This window comes from Hyla sarda, chromosome 5 (genome assembly GCF_029499605.1).
Source record: "Hyla sarda isolate aHylSar1 chromosome 5, aHylSar1.hap1, whole genome shotgun sequence".
Taxonomy (NCBI): domain Eukaryota; kingdom Metazoa; phylum Chordata; class Amphibia; order Anura; family Hylidae; genus Hyla; species Hyla sarda.
Genome location: NC_079193.1, coordinates 297,154,445 through 297,176,291, shown reverse-complemented (window position 1 = coordinate 297,176,291; position 21,847 = coordinate 297,154,445). Strand labels below are relative to the sequence as shown.

The 21,847-nt window shown below is 40.5% G+C and overlaps 1 protein-coding gene across 5 annotated transcripts in view; it reads left to right on the top strand.

Moving 5' to 3' along the window:
- ASPH (aspartate beta-hydroxylase) overlaps window positions 1–21,847 on the top strand; it is a 193,660-nt gene that overhangs the window by 96,456 nt on the left and 75,357 nt on the right. For 4 of the 5 annotated variants that reach the window (XM_056522027.1, XM_056522024.1, XM_056522026.1 and 1 more), the window contains 5 exons: window positions 1,429–1,464; window positions 3,503–3,529; window positions 4,588–4,626; window positions 5,904–5,945; window positions 7,941–7,985. In XM_056522027.1, coding sequence (XP_056378002.1) covers window positions 1,429–1,464; window positions 3,503–3,529; window positions 4,588–4,626; window positions 5,904–5,945; window positions 7,941–7,985 — 189 coding nt within the window. The remainder of the gene's footprint in view (window positions 1–1,428; window positions 1,465–3,502; window positions 3,530–4,587; window positions 4,627–5,903; window positions 5,946–7,940; window positions 7,986–21,847) is intronic. The other variant, XM_056522025.1, reaches the window with a different exon arrangement.

Genomic DNA, 21,847 nt, shown 5'->3' with positions numbered 1-21,847 from the left:
TTTCTGAATCGGGAGAAATTGGGCTTCAAATTTTGGGGGGTATTTTCTGCTATTACCCTTTTTAAAAATGTAAAACTTTAGGGAAACCAAGCATTTTAGGGAATTTTTTTATTTATTTTTACATATGCAAAAGTCGTGAATCACCTGTGGGGTATTAAGGTTCACTTTACCCCTTGTTACGTTCCCCGAGGGGTCTAGTTTCCAAAATGGTATGCCATGTGTTTTTCTTTGCTGTTCTGGCACCATAGGGGCTTCCTAAAGGTGACATGCCCCCCAAAAACCATTTGTCGCTCCTTCCCTTCTGAGCCCTCTACTGCGCCCGCTGAACAATTAACATAGACATATGAGGTATGTGCTTACTCGAGAGAAATTTAGTTTCAAATAGAAGTAAACATTTTCTCCTTTTACCCCTTGCAAAAATTGGGTCTACAAGAACATGAGAGTGTAAAAAAATGAAGATTTTGAATTTTCTCCTTCACTTTGCTGCTATTCCTGTGAAACACCTAAAGGGTTAAAACGCTGACTGAATGTCATTTTGAATACTTTGTGGGGTGCAGTTTTTATAATGGGGTCTTTTATGGGGTATTTCTAATATGAAGACCCTTCAAATCCACTTCAAACCTGAACTGGTCCCTGAAAAAAAAGCGAGTTTCAAAATTTTGTGAAAAATTGGAAAATTGCTGCTGAACTTTGAAGCCCTCTGGTGTCTTCCAAAAGTCAAAAACATGTCAACTTTATGATGCAAACATAAAGTAGACATATTGTATATGTGAATAAAAAAAATAATTATTTGGAATATCCATTTTCCTTACAAGCAGAGAGCTTCAAAGTTAGAAAAATGTGGTCAGAATTGCAAAAAATGGCCGAGTCCTTAAGGTGAAAAAGGGCTCAGTCCTTAAGGGGTTAAAGGGGTACTCCAGTGGAAAACATTTTTTTTATTTTTAACTAACTGGTGGCAGAAAGTTAAATGGATTTGTAAATTACTTCTATTAAAAAATCTTAATCCTTCCAGTACTTATTAGCTGCTGAATATTACAGAGGAAATTCTTTTCTTTTTGGAACACAGAGCACTTTGCTGATATCACCTCCCTGTATGTGACTTTTAATCATGTAGTAGTCCTGTGACACTGATGTACATCTACAATAATCCTGATGCTTTATTATGACTCTCATCACTGTGCGGATGATGGAATAGTCACTTGTTTAGACGGTCTGCTTTCTTCATGCCGACCTTGCAGGAATCCATGCCAAGTTTCAATTAGCTTTGTTAAAGTGTTGAGTTGTGATTTTTGTCTTTGCGCTTATTATTATAACTTGTCTTAGTAATGAGATCAGGGCATTACATACTACTATGTGTTGTTTCAGCAATCCTACTTGTTATATTTCTCTTTCAATAAGATTTTTTTTTTCTTTACTTTCTAATTACAGAGGAAATTGTCACTGGTGGCGGAGAAGAGGTTAATGGTAAGAATTGCTTTAGTCAGTGTAATAAACATGATGCTTTCATATGAGCCAGCCCCTTAGTGTTCCAATATATAATGTGTAGTGTAAGTACAATTCCTTAGTAAGCAATTCATTTAGAAATGCATGTTCTGTGGATTTTGTGCAAGTTACAAAGTGAAAACTCGATATGTCGGCAAATAAATAAGGTTAATAAGTGAACAATAAGGGGACATTAGGGAGGGGACAGACACATTGCTATCATGTAGGGTTAATAAGTGCACATGGCTATCCTTGGGGGAGTAGGTTAGGTGCACATTGCTATCCATAGGGGGGGGGGAATTAGTGCACACTGCTATCCATGGGGACGGTGGGGGGAATAAATAAGTGCACACTGCTATCCATAGGGGGGGGGGAATAAATTAGTGCACACTGCTATCCATGGGGGGGGGGGGGGGTGGTGGTGGGAATAAATAGGTGCACACTGCTATCCATGGGGGGGGGGGGGGGGGGAATAAATTAGTGCACACTGCTATCCATGGGGGGGGGGGGGGGAATAAATTAGTGCACACTGCTATCCATGGGGGGGGGGGGGGGGGGGAATAAATAAGTGCACACTGCTATCCATAGGGGGGGGGGGAATAAATTAGTGCACACTGCTATCCATGGGGGGGTGGTGGTGGTGGGAATAAATAGGTGCACACTGCTATCCATTGGGGGGGGGGGATAAATTAGTGCACACTTCTGGAGTCTGTGCACATTGCTATCCACAGGGACAACAGGGGGGGGGGGGGGGGGTAGGTGTGCCCCGCAGTAAAAAAAAAAAAACTGGTGTCAAACCTATGAATTATACATAAAGGAACATTGCTGAACCTAGTAATTCTTCATTAGCATTGTAGACATATCACTTATTCTCTGACCACTTGAAATGACAGGTATCTGTTCACACACAGGCCCTACACAGTAAAAGCAGACCGTTTTCACATGCTCTAGATTCAACGAGGCAGATTGGTGAACACTGTGGAGGGGGGTGTACGAAGACTGTCATTTTATCCGTCGGTCATATGTCAAATTTGGTGGCAGATTTAAGGCACTGGGCTATAATAGGTGTCAGCCATGATCAGAGTTTGTAATCTAGGTGACGGAATCCATGCATACATAAAGCTGCCAACTATTTGTGCTACAAACTTTTACGACTTGTGCCGTATTTTCAATGTGATTTAGGCACCTATTAAACACTCTGGGGGACATTTATCAAGGTATTTAGAGCCTTTACTTTAGAGCTTACTCCGGGCGCACAAAAAGTTGCACATGCGCCTAAGCACTTTTTTGTGCGACTTTTGTGGGTAAGCAAAAAGTTACAAACAGCCTGACCTAAGTAAATTTCACTTTTCACTTCGCAGTGGTCAGGTGTTTATGATGTGCGAAAGTCGCACGTAGGCAAAAAAAAGTCTCAAACCCCTTACAAAAAGTGGCAAATCTGCTCCAGGTCTGACCTGGAGTACAAAATTCCTGTACGTAAGCAAATTTAACGTCTCACAAAAGTCTCGGCTGCGACTTTTTTGTTTTGCTTATATACTCCATGTATCCACCCCCCTGTGATAGTATGATATGATAAGTATGATAAATATGTAGCACGTAAGCAAAATTAAAGAAGAAAAAAAATGCCTTCAGAACTTGTGAACAAATGTCCCCCTTTGTGTCTCGATTGACAATTGGGATTAATATCCCCACAAATAGGTGTGGCTTAAATGGGCCAATTAGTAGATGATGCTGACTTATACTTACCTGATCCAGCCGCAGCAGCCCTGCAAGACAGCTGATCGGCCTGAGGATAGCCACCACACAATGTACTGAACTTTCTGCCTACACCCTGCTTCACTGTGTATTGTGGATATCGCAGCTCTGGCGAACAGCTGATGGGTGGGGGTGCTGGGTATTGAGATTTTGTTGTCCTAGCTTGACTATAGGCCAGCAATATTTTTTGTTTTGTTTTGGAATAAGTGCCGTATGTCACCTTACACATGCATTGAATATGTCTTTTTTTTTTTTTCTTTTGCAGAAGCTCAAAATGAGGAGCCGGCGAGTCGTAAGTATTGATGCCGACCTCTCTGTGCTCGTCCCCAAAAATCTCAATATACTGAAAAAGGGCGGTAGAGGGGTATTCCTATATAGCATTGTTACCCAACCTTTTTCTGCTTGGGGTGCCCCTCTGGGGGAAAAAAAACATTTGCAGAGTACCCCTACCGAATAATTTTCGACATAAGATAAAAAAACAGCTAAAAAGAAGCACTGCACAATTGTGTGTGTATGTGTATATGTGTGTGTGTGTGTGTGTGTGCATATATATATATGTGTGTGTGTGTATATATATATATATATATATATATATATATTACAACAACACAGATAATGTCTTCTCTGATCAGAGTTGTTTACTTTCCCTTTTATTCTCCATCTGGCCGTGGCCATCATGACTATTTCTTCCAGCCACAATACTTTCCTGCAAAGCCTGCAACACAAAGTTATTAGGCTCCACACTTTTCCAGCATTATTCTTCCCTTATCCCCACAAATGCTTCAAACCTCCTGCACACACATACAATACCTCCAGCCTTCCCCCAAATGTCTCCAGCCTGTCAAGCGCACACACACGCACACGCAATGCCTCCAGCCTTTTCCACACGCAATGCCTCCAGCCTCTTCCACACGCGAGGCCTTTAGCCTCTCCCACACACAATACCTCCAGCCTTCCCCCAAATGTCTCCAGCCTGTCAAGCACACACACACACACACACACACGCGCAATGCCTCCAGCCTCTTCCACACGCAATGCCTCCAGCCTCTTCCACACGCGAGGCCTTTAGCCTCTCCCACACGCAATGCCTCCAGCCTGCCCCCCCCCACACAATGCATCCAACCTAACCCTCCCTTTCAAGTGCTTCCAGACCCCTCCCCCCCCAAATGCCTCCAGCCTCACCACCCACCTCCCATCCTCTCTAATGCCTCCAAACTCCTGCCAGACCCTCACAAATGACCCCACCCTCTCTCATCTCTTCCAGCAGACCCTCATTAATTCCTTTTCACCATTGCTTACGTTGCTTTGTATTGATTCCCCTGCTGCAATACGGTTTGCTTTTTCTTTTAGCTCATGAGCACGTTGAAGTAGAACAGAATGAAATACCTGGTAAGGGTAAAATGTTACTTTAAGGCCTCTTGCACACACAGTATTTGGTCAGCATTGTACCAATCCAATAGGTAGGCAGCACAACCCTAAAAGTTAGTAGCATGTAGTTCCGGGGTGCAGGCAGGCAAGTACAGTCCCAGTCACAGACCGATAAATCCAGTCAAAAGTGACAATGGGTCAATAAAGCATCACTGAGTTTTACCACATTTCTTGGGGGTGTGCTGCTGGAATTCTTTTGACTGGTCCGCTTTAAAGCTAAAACTTTCTTTTTTGTGTGCGTTTTTGACCCACTCCTGGTTTTGGCTAAAAATACTGATCGAATACTACAAGCGGAAATAATGTTTGATGCAATTCAAGTCTTAGATTGTTTAAAGTGGTTTTCCCACCTCACTCCATTACTTCTGTGCCCGGCCCGCTCAGCCTTTCTGGCTCTGGTGGCTGTGGGAACCACTGCGCATGCCTGATGTGTAATACAGCCTATCCAGCCCTATACATACATATATATATATATATATATATATATATATATATATATATATATATGAAAGGGATTGTTGGGTCCTGGTGGTAGTTTTAGACTATGATTATTTTAAAATGCCTGAGTGTATCACAGTATATCGAAGTGTCTCAGAATCTCAATGCCTGTACCAATTTTGTCCATATGAACTTTAGGTCCCGATAGTTTTGTTAGGCCATGTTCAGACTGCGTTTCACATTTTTTCTGTATTGAATACAGCATAATCTAGTTTTAGCATCTGTTGACATATACGTTTTTGTTCTTTAAAACATATATGTTGAGCGTTAACACAAGTGCAGTGTGAACCTAGCCTTACTTACCAGTTAGTGTTACCAATTATTTGTCTGAATGGTCTGTCAGACTCCACACATTTTCCTTTTTATGGAAGTATAGTAAAATAAGTGTACATATATAATATATATGTATATATTTCGGATGTTCCTACCAGTTGAAATGCTTAATAATAATAATAGCTGGAATCTATATGATAATCGCTGTGTGCAGCTATAGCCCAGTGTAGAAAAGAAACACAATGGACCAGATTTATCAATCTGCCTAAAACCAAAACAGGTTTTGCTCATAACAACCAATCACGGTTTAACTTTCACTTCGAAATAGCTTGTTAAGATATGAAAGCTGAGCTGTGATTGGTTGTTATGGGCAAAATCAGACACTTTTTCTTTTACACATGTTGATATATTTTGGCTACTACTTTCATCTTTAAAATGTCTCTTTTAAAACTTTTTATTTGTTTTTGCAGAAAATCCAGTTGTGGACGACAAGCCAAGTGAAAGGGCGCAAGGTATGTCATTTTTGGAATTGGTCATCTCTTACACAAAGGTGTTCTGCGCACTTTTATATCCTGGTCAGTGGGTCATCTCTGTGTCTGCTGCTTTAAAACTGTTATGCAGATAAAAAAACAAAAAAACAGCTAATTTCTTTCAAAAAACAGCTCCGCATCTGTCCCCAGGTTGCATGTGGTATTACAACTTGGCTTCATTCACTTCAATGGAACTGAGCTGCAGAACCACACCCAACCTTGAGACAGATGGGGAGCCATTTTTTAAAGAAATTAGTTTTTCTATTCCTGGATGACCCCTTTAAAGGGGTACTCCTCACCCCTAGACATCTAGGGGATGGGGATAAGATGTCAGATTGCCGGGGTCCCGCTGCTGCACCCACCTGTACGGCTTTCACCTCACACCGGCAACGCTGGAGGCCTCGGATCTAGACCACAATGGCAGACGAGCGTGACGTCACGACTCCGCCCCATGTGACCTCACGCCCCGCCCCCTCAATGCAAGTCTATGGGTGGGGGTGTGACAGACTTCCCATAGACTTGCATGAAGGGGGCGGGTGTGACGTCATGCTCTTCCGCCATTGTGGTCGGGATCCAGAGCCTCCAGCGTTGCCGGTGGGAGGTGGAAGCCGTACAGGTGGGTGCAGAAGCCGAGATCCCGGGATCTGACATCTTATCCCCTATCCTTTGGATAGGGGATAAGATGTCTAGTGGTGCGGAGTACCCCTTTAAGGATATAGGTGGGAGTTTATCAAGGGTGTTGTAGGTGGACAATTTTTCTACTCCTTTAATTTGTGGTGTTGGAAATGTATTAAATGGTTGTATGACGTGACAAATATGGTGCTAGTACACTTACTAAAAATTGCTATCTGCTTTACTTCAGGAGATTGTAAAAATGGTGGCAGGGTTGGACTGGCCTGTTAGAATAGTAAGGGATCCTCCAGAGTGTGTGTGTGTGTTTTAGGTTCTAAAACAGTGACTGATCTAGCACAAAAGCAACCAATTTGGAGCTGATTTAGTGCCCATTGTTTGCTGCCAGCGACATTTCTTATAAGTAGATTCACAAATATGTATTTAAATATATATAATATGGTAAAATGGCACTGCATGCATGAACATAACCTAAAAGTAGACATGCTCTGTATATATGGAACTTGGGGCTGACAGATGAGCAGTATGGCATTGTTTGGGGGTATCTTTAAAATTAAAAAGGTTTTGCCCAAACCATACAACTTCTTTAACTTCAACTTTCCATATTCCTAACCTTGTGTGCTAGTGATCTTTTCTATTGGTTTTATTCCACCGGTTTTCTTTTTTTTCCCTCTTAATTTTCAAGCTGCATACTAAATAAACTAGTAAATTCTCTATACACCTTACTTTGTTCAGTATTTTTAGACCACGCAGAGCAGTTCCTTTTCCATTGTGTACATGAGGCAGAAAAGACAAGAACACAGGCATTCTGCATTTTAAAGGGGTTATCTAGGAAAAAACTTATATATAATCAACCTGCTCCAGAAAGTTAAACAGATTTGTAAATTACTTCTATTAAAAAATCTTAATCCTTTCAGTACTTATGATCTGCTGAAGTTGAGTTGTTCTTTTCTGTCTAAGTGCTCTCTGATGACACGTGTCTTGGGAACTGTCCAGAGTAGAAGCAAATCCGCATAGCAAACCTCTTCTACTCTATGCAGTTCCCAAGACAAGCAGAGATGTCAGCAGAGAGCACTGTTGCCAGACAGAAAACAACAACTCAACTTCAGCAGCTGATAATTATTAGTAGGATTAAGATTTTTTTAATAGAAGTAATTTACAAATCTGTTTAACTTTCTGGAGCCAGTTGATATATACATTTTTTTTCCTGGAATACCCCTTTTAATGTGGGAAGTTGGCGATACTACAGAAGTGTTCTAATAGAACTAAGATATAAAGATGTGCTTTTTGTTATTGATGCAGTGTTGTATTTGCCCAGATTTTCATAAAAGTAATTTTTTTCCCCAGAACAAAAATCAGAAACTTTGGAGAGTCAGCAAGGAGAACATGCAGGTAAATAAACTTTCTGCCGATTTCTGTTGCTTGATGTGAAGTAGTGAATTGCTTTTTTGAAGATGACTCTTATCCCATCGCCCTCCATTTCTCTATGGATGTGCTATGCAGCATGTCCATTTTGTCTGAACTCTGGACTTCATTACGACATATGGCTGACAGCAATTGCCAGATGAGAAGTAACACTATTTTTGTTTTACTTTTCAAACTGTATTACAAACCTATGAGACCTTGCATTTCAACCCATGTACTGACCATTCTACCTGACTTACGAGATCAGTTTAGCAACATAATAAAAATTTGTCAAAATGACTTTTTATTTTTGTCAAGCACCACCAGGGGGTGCTTGGAAGCTTGCTGACGATGGAGTGATCATTGAGATCAATGGGAGATCCCCGTACTGATGGCTGCAGGCAGAGAGAATTTTATCCTTTAACTATATGGCTGTAGAGAGAGGGGATGTGGATCTATGGAAAAACTCTGTATGATTGTCCATAAATTGGCACTGCTGAGTGCTGAGATTTCCCAGCATGTTTTGCTGCTCAGCATGTCTGTACAGGTCATCCTCTGGTTATTTACAGTCTGAGTAATATAGTCTTTACACAAGGCCTTGTACAGTAATCCTATGGAGGAGAAACAGTCTTATAACATTATGGCCACTATGCTGTTAGGATTGTGTCTGACAACTGCAACAAGGAAAAATTGGATATCACTTTAGCTTATGATCAGTGGAAATAAACAGGTAAGCTACTCATGCTAATTGTATTATTTTTTTGTATGTATCGCTATTTTTAAATATATGTAAGTCTGCATTCACGTTTGGGGCATACAGCAGCCGTATCTGGCGGGAGAATTAAAAACATGGCTGCTGCCGAACTCCAGCTGTACCCCGGCAGACCTCTATTTTCAGTCTGGTAACAGAAACATATTTGGTCCAAAAATGATCCAACAGGAAGTCACTAGCTTTTTTTCGTGGTCATTGAAATGAATGGAGTATGGCTTGTGTCTGGTGAGTAAACGGCAGTGGCCGGTTTGCAAACTCCCGCTGGCCCCGTGTGCCGTATGCCCCAAATATGATGTATATGCAGCCGAAAACTGTTTACATCTATTTGGGCACTTCCATCAAAGATTGACAGATTTAACAAGAAGAATAGCTCTGCATGGCAGACCACTTTGTAAGACACTGGGCTGCAATGAATGCCAGTAGTATGTGTCATGCTGCGAGGCCAGCCTTATGTTGTGGCTTCAGTTATAAACAGGAACCATGACTTCTTGAGATCCCCTTTTAACTCCTTAACGACCATGGGCGTATATTTATGTCCGTGGCCGGTTCCCGCGTTATAAATTGCAGGCGGTTTTGGGTCATATCGGGTCGGTTTTGGCATGTAACTGAAGCCGGGACCCGGGGCTAATAGCGCGCGGCAACGATCGCGGTGCAGCACACTATTAACCCTTTTAAACGTGGCGTTCAACTTTGTCTAAAACAAACGTAAAACCTTCCCGGCTGCTCAGTGGGGCTGATCGGGACAACCGCAGGGAAAATACGGTGTCCCGATCAGATAGGACGCGAGCGGAGGGTCACTCACCTTCCTCCGGCACGTCCGATCAGTGATTGATTGCTCCAAGCCTGAGATTCAGGCTTGAGCAATCGACCGCCGATAACACTGATCAATGCAAAGCTATGGCTTTGCAGGGAACATTGCTGGCAATCAGTGTATGCAATGTTATAGCCCCCTATAGGGGTTATAACATTGCAAAAAAAAAAGTGTAAAAAAAAAAAGTTAATAAATGTGATTTAACCCTTTCCCTAATAAAAGTCCAAATCACCCCCCTTTTACCATTTAAAAAAAAACATGTAAATAGAAATAAATATAAACATATGTGGTATCGCCGCGAGCGTACGGTAAATGTCCAAACTATAAAAAATATCAATAATTAAACCACAGGGTCAATGGCTTATGTGCAAAAAAAATTCCAAAGTCCAAAATAGCGTATTTTTGGTCACTTTTTTTATATCATGAAAAAATGAATAAAAAGCGATCAAAAAGTCTGATCAATACAAAAATGGTACCGATTAAAAACTTCAGATCACGGCGCAAAGAATGAGCCCTCATACCGCCCCATACGCAGAAAAATAAAAAGTTATAGGGGTCAGAAGATGACAATTTTAAACGTATACATTTTCCTGCATGTAGTTATGATTTTTTCCAGAAGTACGAAAAAATCAAACCTATATAAGTAGGGTATCATTTTAATCGTATGGACCTACAGAATAAAGATTAGATGTCATTTTTACTGAAAAATGTACTGTGTAGAAACGGAAGCCCCCAAAAGTTACTTTCTTCAATTTCATCGCACAATGATTTTTTTCCCGTTTTGGCGTCGATTTTTGGGTAAAATGATATATGTCACTGCAAAGTAGAATTGGTGGCACAAGAAATAAGCCATTATATGGATTTGTAGGTGCAAAATGTAAAGGGTTATGATTTTTAAAAGGTTATGAGAACAGAAAAACCTGTGGTCCTTAAGGGGTTAAAGGAAAACGGTCATCCTGTTAACCCACATTAAACCCAATAAATCGGGATATAGTGTGGTTGAACAAGAGACCGATGCGGGGTCTTAGACTAATATATACCGGCAGTTCGGCGCCTGGTCCCTCTGAAGAATCCTCTACTATCTACACTGAATTGTGCACTGGAGGCGTATTAGGTTCAGTCTGGGTGAATGGGTGACAGTTTTCCTTTAAAGAGGACCTGTGGTCTCTAATGAAAAGGCCCTGAAAAATCCATAATCCATGGAGCAGTGGCTGCTCATAGAAATGACAATGCACGATTTCTTTTTTTCCCAGGAGTCCACAAATCCTTTTTTTTTTTTTTTTTTTTTTAAATGTGCCTGAAGGACAGCAGGCTCAGAACATTATGCAACGTATGTCATTAGATACAGTAAGTGAAGGCAATTCTGATGTCTTCCAAAACTAAAAACCTAAATCAATTTGAAGTATTTTGTAGGCAGGAATCTAAAACTAATCTGCTGATGTCGCCAAGGGGATAAATCCGCCGTCTCTGGCGGGCCTTAGAGATACAGATGAATTTTGCGTTGCTGTGTTGTTCTCTGATGGATAATGAGGCTGGTGCTCGCCCAAAGGATCGAAAATACAGGTTGTCTGTCCCCAAGGAAACCTAATTTGGCATGGCTTCCTGTCCCAGAGGTCCTTAATGTGGTTACACTGAGGAAGGATTAGCAGCCGACACGGGGCTCACAGACTTCAGCATTGTATGCCAAAATAAAACCAAGTGACTTATAGCAGTATGCCTGCGATCTGTAAAGAAGTACATGAGAATTACCCAATTTATGGTTTGTCTGCAAGCATGTGATATGCAGTAGATGCGTGTTCTCTATATTTCTTATCCAGAACTCACCAAATAACATTTAGTGCCATTATCACAAATAATTAACCTTTTCTAGTAGATATGATCAGGAAAAAAAATCTAAAATCTGCAATTTTCTAGTAAATAGAATTGGACTTGTTGTGATCATTGTTTATCTGCAGGGCATATTGTACATTTCCAAAGCATAACTCCGGTGATGGTACAGTGGCAGGTTATAGTATGGTTAGTTTTACTTTTTGGTACAAGATAAGCAGTATTATTGTATTTAAGGGTCTGAAGGATACTTGTTCGGGAACCGCCAGGGGACATGGAGAGTGAGCCCTAAACTGACCCTAAAACTGCTCTCCCTGCCTACTTGCCCATCCACCCTAAACTGTGGATCGACAGCTGGGTTTAAAAACACATACTAATAAACCATCGGTCACAAACCAGAAACATAACAGGAACATAGAACTCTATAACAGATTAAGATCAGTGAGCAGCACAGAGGACACTATAGACCTATGGTAAAGCACAGAGGAAAACACTAGCTAAGTGATCATGTACTCTAAGATAAGTGCATGTACAAAAACTCCAAAGATCTGAATAAAGAACTAATAAACAAATAGAGTTCAAAACACCAGACAGGAAAACGGATGAGTCTAAACAGACAGGAATATAGCATAATCCCCCAGAACCTCCAGTAGACACAAAGTCCCATGGATAGGTAACAGGGATGCCTCGATACAACAGGATATAATTATAGAACACTGTTCACACTGAACACAAGACAGGAAAAATCGCAATCCCTCAGAAAACCTCCAGTAGACACGGAGTCCCCATGGACAGGTAACAGGGATATCTAGATCAGAACCTCCAGTAGACACAGAAATGTCCCCATGGAGCAATAACACAGAAAACAGATACAAGAGAAAACACAGTGTGAACAGACACATAGCAGAAAGGATATAAAAGTCCTAAAACCAACTATACAAACACAGTTTAAAATCTACTATAAGCATGCCATCTAACCATGGTTAAAACCAGAAAATACAAAGTGCATGCTAAAGCAAAATTGTAGATTAAAAGTTCAAATAAAGAGTGTTTCACCAAGAGCTCCAAAGCAGCACGTCAGGATCTCAGGAAGTCAATATGTAATGATCTCAATCACCAGCCCAGTGGCTAGACTGGGCTGAATTTAAATAGACACACCCTAGGAGCTATTGGATAGCAAGCCTAAGGCTTAAACTATTCCCTGACCGGGGAACATAAAACTGTTCACACACAAGCAAATCCAATGGCTGTGTGTGAACACAGACCAAGGCAGACATGACAATACTGCATAAAGAATGAGAAAAGCATAACCTGCCACGTATGATGCCTTAAAGCGTACCTGTCATATTGCCGAAACAAAATAATGCTTACATGTTACTCACTAGGTCATGCAGATGCTTTACATGTCTGTCTTATGTGTCTAGCTTTTGTATTTAGCTCACAAATCCCTCTTTTCTGCTGCTCACTTATTCTGACATCACCTGTTGAGGAAGAGGTGTGTCCCATGCAAGCAGTGAGCCTGTGCATTCACCATGCATTCACTCCCTCCCTTAGTATGCTGTGCTGGGTCTCTTCATCCAATCACTGCAAGCTGCTCTGTAACCCCCTCCTCTCTTTTTTTCATGCTGCAGTCTAATAGAACAGGAGTGAACACAGAGGAGTGCTAGTCCCACTCTCACTTCCTGAACTTTGTCCATGCCTGTGCTTTGGCTGCGACAAAGATGTTGCTGCAGCTAGACAGGATTATGCTCTGGACGATATGGGGACCTCTAGTGGGCTTTTTAATAAGCCATGATTTGTAAAAAGAAGATACATTTTTTTTAATGAAGAATATTAGAGAAGTCAAGGTTTTTCCAAGATGTACAACAGACAGAAAGTTTTGGATTCTGACAGTGACTATTTCAAACTAAACCAAAGTACTTGCCATTAATTGTGGAGTGATTTATTAGGGCAGGATTCATATAAAAATTGCTCTGTGTGTGGTATACATTGGCATACAGAAAAGTATGCAGATAGATACCACATCATGCCTGATCAGTTTAGTAGGCAGTAGTCTACCAGTCACTGACTACATTTGATCCATTTCCGAATGTCAAAAAAAAACAAAACAAAAAAAAAAAACAACTATACTGATCCTCATACTGGTGCCAGTACATTGCTGCCGAGTGCTTCCTACTCTTCTCTCAACATGAACGAAATGCTTAATCAGTCAATCACTGACCATAACGGGGACTTGCCTAAGCTTTGCATTGGCTGAATGGGCATTTCAGTTGTGTCAAATGGAGAAGCATTGGGAATTGGCAGCAGGGACCAGCAGTGTCGGAGTACAGGTTTTTTTCTTTTCTTTTTTCCTTAACCTCTTCCCGCAGAATGACTTAAATGACTTACCGGTATATAAAATGCAGGTTATGCTAGTTTGCGCATCCTGACGTTTATATAAGTCATTCAGTTAACCTGGCGTTGCGCGGCTTTTCACGGGTTAACAGGCAGAAGTCCCGCTGGTAACAGACAACTTCTGCAAGTCCCCCCAGGACCATCTGTGAATGGTCCCAGTCAGCTGAGACACTGTGATTGGTCCAATCACAGTGTCTCAGCTGACTGGGGGGGTGGGTGAAAGGTCAGACCTAGAAGTCCGGGCAGAGCGGGGGTAGATGACCCCGAGAGCGAGCTGCGGGGGGTGGGGGTGGGGACCAGCGGCAGGCAAGTGGAGGAGGCCGCGGCATCAGAGGCAGCAGTGAAGATCGCAGTAAAGTGATCTTCACTGCTGCTTCTAGGAGTTTCAAAACCACAACTCCCAGCATGCCCAGACAGCCTTTGGCTTTCCCATCTGTTTTCCATCCTGTGTTCCTTCAGCTGTTGCAAAACTATAACTCCCAGCATGCACTGATGCTGGGAGTTGTAGTTTAGCAAAAGATGGAGGCACACTGGTTGGGAAACAGATAAAGGGGTACTCCGGTGGAAAACTTTTTTTTTTTTTTTTTTTTTTATAACTTAACTGTGGCCAGAAAGTTAAACATATTTGTAAATTACTTCTATTAAAAATCTTAATCCTTCCAGTACTTATTAGCTGCTGAATACTACAGAGTAAATTCTTTTCTTTGTGGAACACAGAGCTCTCTGCTGACATCACGACCACAGTGCTCTCTGCTGAAATCTCTGTCCATTTTAAGAACTGTCCAGAGTAGGAGAAAATCCCCATAGCAAACATATGCTGCTCTGGACAGTTCCTAAAATGGACAGAGATGTCAGCAGAGAGCACTGTGCTCATGATGTCAGAAGAGAGCTATGTGTTCCAAAAAGAAAATAAATTCCTCTGCATTATTCAGCAGCTAATATGTACTGGAAGGATTAAGATTTTTAAATAGAAGTAATTTACAAATCTGTTTAACTTTCTTGCACCAGTTTATTTAAAAAAAAAAAAAAATATTCCACCGGAGTCCGGAGTACCTCTTTAAGTTACAAACTCTGTGTTTTGCAACCAGTGTGCCTCCAGCTGTTGTATAACTACAACCCCCAGCATGCACGGACAGCCAAAGGGCATGCTGGAAATTGTAGTAGTATGCCTCCAGCTGTTGCATAATTACAAGTCCCAGCATGCCCTTCTGCTGTCACTGCATGCTGAGAGTTGTAGTTTTTCAACAGCTGGAGGATCCCCCCCCCCCCCCCCCCCCCCCCATCCAATGTGAATGGGTACAGAGTACATTCACACGGGCGGGGGTTTATAGCGAGTTTCTCACTACAACTTTGAGATGCAGCAAATTTTCCGCTGCAGCTCAAACTCCCAGCAGGAAACTCGCTGTGAACCTTTGCCCATGTGAATGTACCCTAAAAACACAACACTACACTACACCTGCACAAAATAAAGAGTAAAACACTACATATACACATACCCCTACACAGTCCCCTCCCTCACCCCCCCACCCTCCCCAATAGAAATGAAAAACATCTGGTACGACACGGTTTCCAAAACAGAGCCTCCAGATGTTGCAAATCAACAACTCCCATCATTGCCAGACAGCCATTGACTGTCCAGGCATGCTGGGAGTTTTGCAACAGCTGGAGGCACCCTGTTAGGGGCATTCGACGCCAGTGATTCCCAATGTCCACCCCTATGCAAATCCCTAATTAAGGCCTCAAATGCGCATGGTGCTCTCTCACTTCGGAGCCCTGTCGTATTTCAAGGCAACAATTTAGGGTCACATATGGGATATTTCCGTACTCGGGAAAAATTGCCTAACAAATTTTGGGAGTTTTTTTTTTCCTTTCACCCCTTATGAAAAGGTAAAGTTGGGGTCTACTACAGCATGTTATTGTTGGTGTTGCCCCATACTTTTTACAAGAGGAAAAAGGGAAAAAAAGACCCCCAAAATTTTTAACGCAATTCTCTTGAGTACGGAAATACCCCATATGTGGACGTAAAATGCTCTGCGGGCAGACAACAAGGCTCAGGAGTGAGAGCTCCGTGAACATTTGAGGTGATTTGCATAGGTGTGTCTGATCGTTACAACGGTTCTGCAATAACCAAAAAAAAAAACACCCACATGTGACCCAATTTTGGAAACTACAGCCCTTAAGGAACGTAACAAAGGGTATAGTGAGCCTTAACTACGCACAGGTGTTTGAAGAATTTTTGTGGAAAATGAAAAAATTATATTTTTTCACTAAAATGCTGGTGCTATCCCAAATTTTTCATTTTCACAAGTGGTAATAGGAAAAAAGCCCCCCAAAATTTGTAACACCATTTCTTCTGAGTATTTAAATACCCCATATGTGGATGTAAAGAGCTCTGCTGGCACACTGTCGGGCACACAAGAGGAGGAGTGCCATTGGGCTTTTGGAGAGAATATGTCTGGAATTGAAGGCCATGTTCGTTTACAAAGCCCCCATGGTGCCAGAACAGTGGAACCCCTCCCCCCCCTCACACACACACACACACACACTTGACGCCATTTTGGAAACTACACCCCTCACAGAATTTAATAAGGGGTGCAGTGAGCATTTACACCCCACAGATGTCTGATTTTTGCAACAGTGGTCCATGAAAATAAAAAAAAAATATTTTCATATGCACAGCCCACTGTTCCAAAAGTCTGTCAAACACCAGTGGGGTTTAAATGCTCACTGCACCCCTTATTACATTCTGTGAGGGGTGTAGTTTCCAAAATGAGGTCACATGGGGGGGTTCCACTGTTCTGGCACCATGGGGGCTTATTAAACGCATGGCCCCCGACTTCCATTCCAAACAAATTCTGTCTCCAAAAGCTCCTTCTCTTGTGAGCATTGTAGTTCGCCCACAGAGCACTTTATATCCACGCATGGGATGTAATGGGTTTACAAATTTTGGGGGGCATTTTCTCCTATAACCTCTTGTGAAAATAGTAAATTTGGGGAAAAAATTTTTTTGTGGAAAAAAAATAATAATTTACACATCCGACTTTAACGAAAGGTCGTTAAACACCTGTGGGTTGTTAAGGCTCACTGTACCCCTTGTTACGTGCCTTGAGGAGTGTAGTTTCCAAAATAGTATGCCATGGTTTTTTTTTTTTTTTTTGCTTTTCTGGAACCATAGGGGCTTCCTAAATGCGACATGCCCCCCAAAAACCATTTCAGCAAAATTTACTCTCCAAAATCCCATTGTCACTGAGCCCTCTAGTGCACCCACAGAGCACTTAACATACACATATGAGGTATTTCCTTACTCGAGAGAAATTGGGTTACACATTTTTGGGGACATTTTCTCCTTTTACCCCTTGTAAAAATTCAAAAACTGGGTCTACAAGAGCATGTTAGTGTAAAAAATTAAGATTTTGAATTTTCTCCATGTTGCTGCTATTCCTGTGAAACACCTAAAGGGTTAACAAACTTTCTGAATATAATTTTGAGGGGTGCAATTTTTATAATAGGGTCATTCATGGGGTATCATGGGGCCCCTCAAGTCCACTTCAGAAATTTTGGGAAAAATTTGAAAATTGCTGCTGAACTTTGAAGCTCTTTGTTTTTACTTTTGGAAAACATGTCAACTTTATGATGCAAACATAAAGTAGACATATTGTATATGTTATTCAATATATCATTTATTTGGTATGTCTATTTTCTCATAAGCAGAGAGCTTCAAAGTTAGAAAAATGTAAAATTTTCTAATTTTTCATGAAATTTTTGAACGCAACTATCGACGAAATGATGCAACTATCGACAAAAATTTACCACTATGATAAAGTAGTATATGTCACGAAAAACAATCTCTGAATCAAATTCATAAGTTATTAATGCTTAAAGTGACAGTGGTCAGATGTGCAAAAAATGCTCTGGTCCTTAAGGTCAAAATGGGCTTGGTCCTTAAGGGGTTAATCATCTTACCCTGAGCTATTTTATATGTAAAATAAGGCAGAGGAATATTTTTTTATTACTTACTGGGTATAGTTTATATGAAGTTATGTTTTTTCATAAAGTCTGAGAGGGCCCTGTGGGCCAATACTTACCTTGCAGAAGTGTGCAAAATATATTTGTCTATTGATATGGTTCATCAAAGGTCAATACGGAGATCTATCTAATGGTTGAAAAAGGGCCCGGATGCCTTTCTTAAAAGTAAGATTACAAGTCGTATGTATTTGATTACTAAATGGGTTCTTAATCCAGAATTAACTGCTGCAGAATTTTTACGTATTTTTTTCACTTTACTATCCTACTATACTATATGACACATTTATACAGTATGATTCTAAGAGACTCCAGATTATTTAGTATTATGTTAATTGTCATGTCAGGTATCCCTTATGATTGACTTTCACATTTCTTTTTTTATTAGTATAGACATGTGTTTTCCAAGGGACAGCCAATCGATTTGTGGACAAGTGCAGAATAGACATTGGTCTTTTGTAGTTTTGTTGGGCTTGTTCAAAATGCTAGAGTCAGGTTTTTAAGTAGCATGACAAGGTGTTGGACCTCAGAATAGTTCTACAAGTATGGTAGCTGGAGGTTGGAATTGTGTTTTTGTCCCGTTTCACCCCAAATAAGGTGCCGACACCCAACACATCTCAAGTCTTTTTCAAGCATTGTATCCAGGCATATCAGTAAATACGTTTGCCATATGATTTTTTATTTTTTATTGACTGATGCAGCAAAATCATTAATTCACATGTATTTGGTTGGTCCTTTAATTTAGATCTCCCCTTATTTTTACAGATACTTAAGAAGTTCAAAAAGCCAGCCCCTACATCAAGAGGACCAGCCCTAACCAAATACTTCTCAAGGGAACAGAGGGTTCATTGGAACCCATGAAGTATATTACAAAGCAGCAGTTCCTGAGTCTCTGGGAGAGAACATTATCACATTAGACTTTATTTTAAAAAAAATTTAGGGTACACTTTTTATGTTTGACTATCTTTTTAAAGCTTTAGATAATTGTTTTGTAGATTTTAATTTCATTCCAATTAGCCAAGATCTTTTGTGGGTTTTTCTTGTGTGTTTCTGTTGTGTTGTTGCATTTGTTCGTCCCACCTCCCCGTCTTAATGGACCGTATTAATTATCTATTTATGAGGTAGAAGCAGTGGGTCTGTTTTTTTTAGATGTTAATATATAACTTATGTTGTGGGTACAAACCTAGACCATTTTGTAGGCTTTGCATGAGCTGCGTGCAAGCTTGTGTAATTTATAATGACTAAATGGATATTATTTGGAACACTAACAAAGTAAAGCTCATTGTTTTTATGTAGGAAAATTTGTGATCTCTTGTTTTTGTGTTTTACTAGCACAATTTTGACAGGTGTTTGTGTGCTACGATGGCATTTAGGCTATAATACACTACAACATGGGAATTAATGGTGTGATCTGCACTAAACATTGACCCATGGTTTGTTCTACTTCCTCATACTAGTGATCGAGTATCAAATGATTGCACCTTTAGGGATCTTCTTGTGCTATGCATAGACAATCACTGCTTATTGATGATATAGCAACTGTGTTCTGAGGTGGATTCTCAGATTTATAGTATTTTTCTACTGATCTCTTCCTTTGTCAGGCTGGTCAGTGCTCAGGGGTAAAGGACACATACATGGTGTGAGTATTATGTTCTGACGTTGAGCCAATATTAACAGCACAGTGTAGACCTTCAAAGTGGATGACGTTCTCCTTGGCAACTGTGAAAAGTGTTCTGGGTTCATTGCCTTGTCCCGGGGCTGTGGATGTCTGGACATTGGCACGATGTTCATTTTGGACAACATAAGCTATAGATGTATGTACACTGGCATTGTGTCCTGTAAATGTGGCTCAGTCATGTTCTGCCAGGTGTAGGGGAACATGAAGATCTTAAAAAATGTGGTATTTGTAGAAACTAAAACTTGAACAAACTAAATTTGGTGTCACAGTTAGCACAATAGCTGAATTTCTTGTTTTGCCTTTTTTTATAATCTATAAGATGTTGGTTTCCACTCGCCAATTATTGAAGACCCTCTTGAGAAGTACTGCCATGATATGTTTTAAGGATATGCTGTTAAATTGGTTGGGCTATTTCCGTAAAAACATGACAATTGTTAAGAGTGGATTGTCAAGTTTGGAAACTCAAGCGATAAGCTTTTCTCCTTTAGTAGAGCACCAAAAAAAGCACGTGGGTTCATATAGACAATTCTCCACCGGGGAAGAAAAATCATGCAAAGTAACCTAGTTCCTTCAGGATATAAATTAGGCTTGGAATATAAAATGCTACATGATGTCACAACCCCTAAGATGCTTGTTAGGCCATATTTTCCTGGCCTCAATAATGGCTGACGCAGATACCCGATACTCTCTCAAGTCTGCTAAAGCAGATTTAAAGGGGGTGTTCACCACTAACTGTTTACTCACCAACTACACTATTGTGTATTTAACTGTACTTACTGTAGACCATAATCCTTAAAACATGTTCTTACAAAGAGGGTGCAACTTTACTTCCATATGTATCACTCCAGGGTAGGGTGGACGAGCAATAATCTTCCAAAGATGTGATTTTTTCTTTTTTTTTTTTCTTTTTCTATTATGTATTGTAAAAAAAAAAAAAATGAAGTCAACTTTATTTTGTAATTTACTAATGTGTTTTTAACAGAGCCATATTTTATGAGAGGGATCTAAGATAGGATTTGCAGTTGCTTATTTTTATGTCTTCAATAAAAAAAGAAAAAATATAAAACGGGGTTTACATTCTTGCCTAATGCATTATATAGAGATTCCTTTTTCCAATGAATGATAGCGTGTAATAATTGTCTGTCTGTGATAATACTCATAGGTTGCTGCTGATGTTAGGAATGCATTATGCTGTGAGATTACTTTTACTTGGAGTTTGTTTATCCCATACTGATTTTTTTTATTTTTTAAAGCTTGGTGTTTTATGAAAGTTTGCCAACCTTGATGAGGTTTATAGGATTTTTAAGATAATGTACAGTAATCCTCTTTCGTAATTTTTGTCTGAAATAAAATACAGAAATTTAACCAGTTCTGTGTGTCATTATTGGAATACAGCATAATGTAGTTAATATTTAAGGTTCTCTGGTCACTGCCCATTCAAACAATTCCACTCCTATATGATTCCGAACATTTTTGTAAATCTCTCCATTTACTAAAAGTGACTCCATACCCCAGAAAAAAATTCCTGGAAGTCTACTGTCCACTGCCTGTTGTTGGAGGGAAATCTGTCTGTAGAAGCGGAGAGAGCAAGATGGGTACAGAAAGTGGGAGCAGAGCTTAGCCAGTGCTCTGCTGGAAAGAGAGACTGTGTGCATGCAGTCTAAGCCGGTCTGTCTCCTTCAAAGGATCCACTGATCCAGAGGGTTTACACTGTGTGCTGGAAAGGTAAATAAAGGCTTTCTTGTTATCTCTTTATCTCCCATAACGTTCTTGGCATCTTTCCCTTGGGTAAAACTGTGTTCTTAATATGTAAATAGTGCTACCCCCTGAATGTAATCCCCTTCCCTTTAGCTTGTCATCACAAGAAGTTATTGCTTAGATTAGGGGCCTTTGTGATGGAACCTCTTCCTTTGCTAAATCCTACTAAAGTTTTTCCATTCTGCTGACCTAGATCTTTGCAAACTTAGTGCATCAATAACTCCTTCTCAACCCATTCCCCACCCTCACATTCTATTTATAGTACAGTATTGCCATTTATCAGCCCTGCTTCCACCATACTTTCTTCAGCACTATGTCATGGCTTAAGAGGGAAGAGTGTACAGTAGGTGCTTTCCCATGATTGGCCAAACAAGTAAGGAAAAGGTAGTACCAGTATGAATATTGCTGGTAAATAGCCCCACGTCAGTCATGTTCCTCAAACGGATATTCTGAAAGTCCTAGTATGTGTTAAATCTTTACCCAGTGCTTGATTCACAGCTTACACTGCTCACTGTTGCTCTACAATATGCTCCATGTTGTTGTGCTTCTAATAGAGTGCTATAGAGAGAGTATTTTCTTTTTTTTCT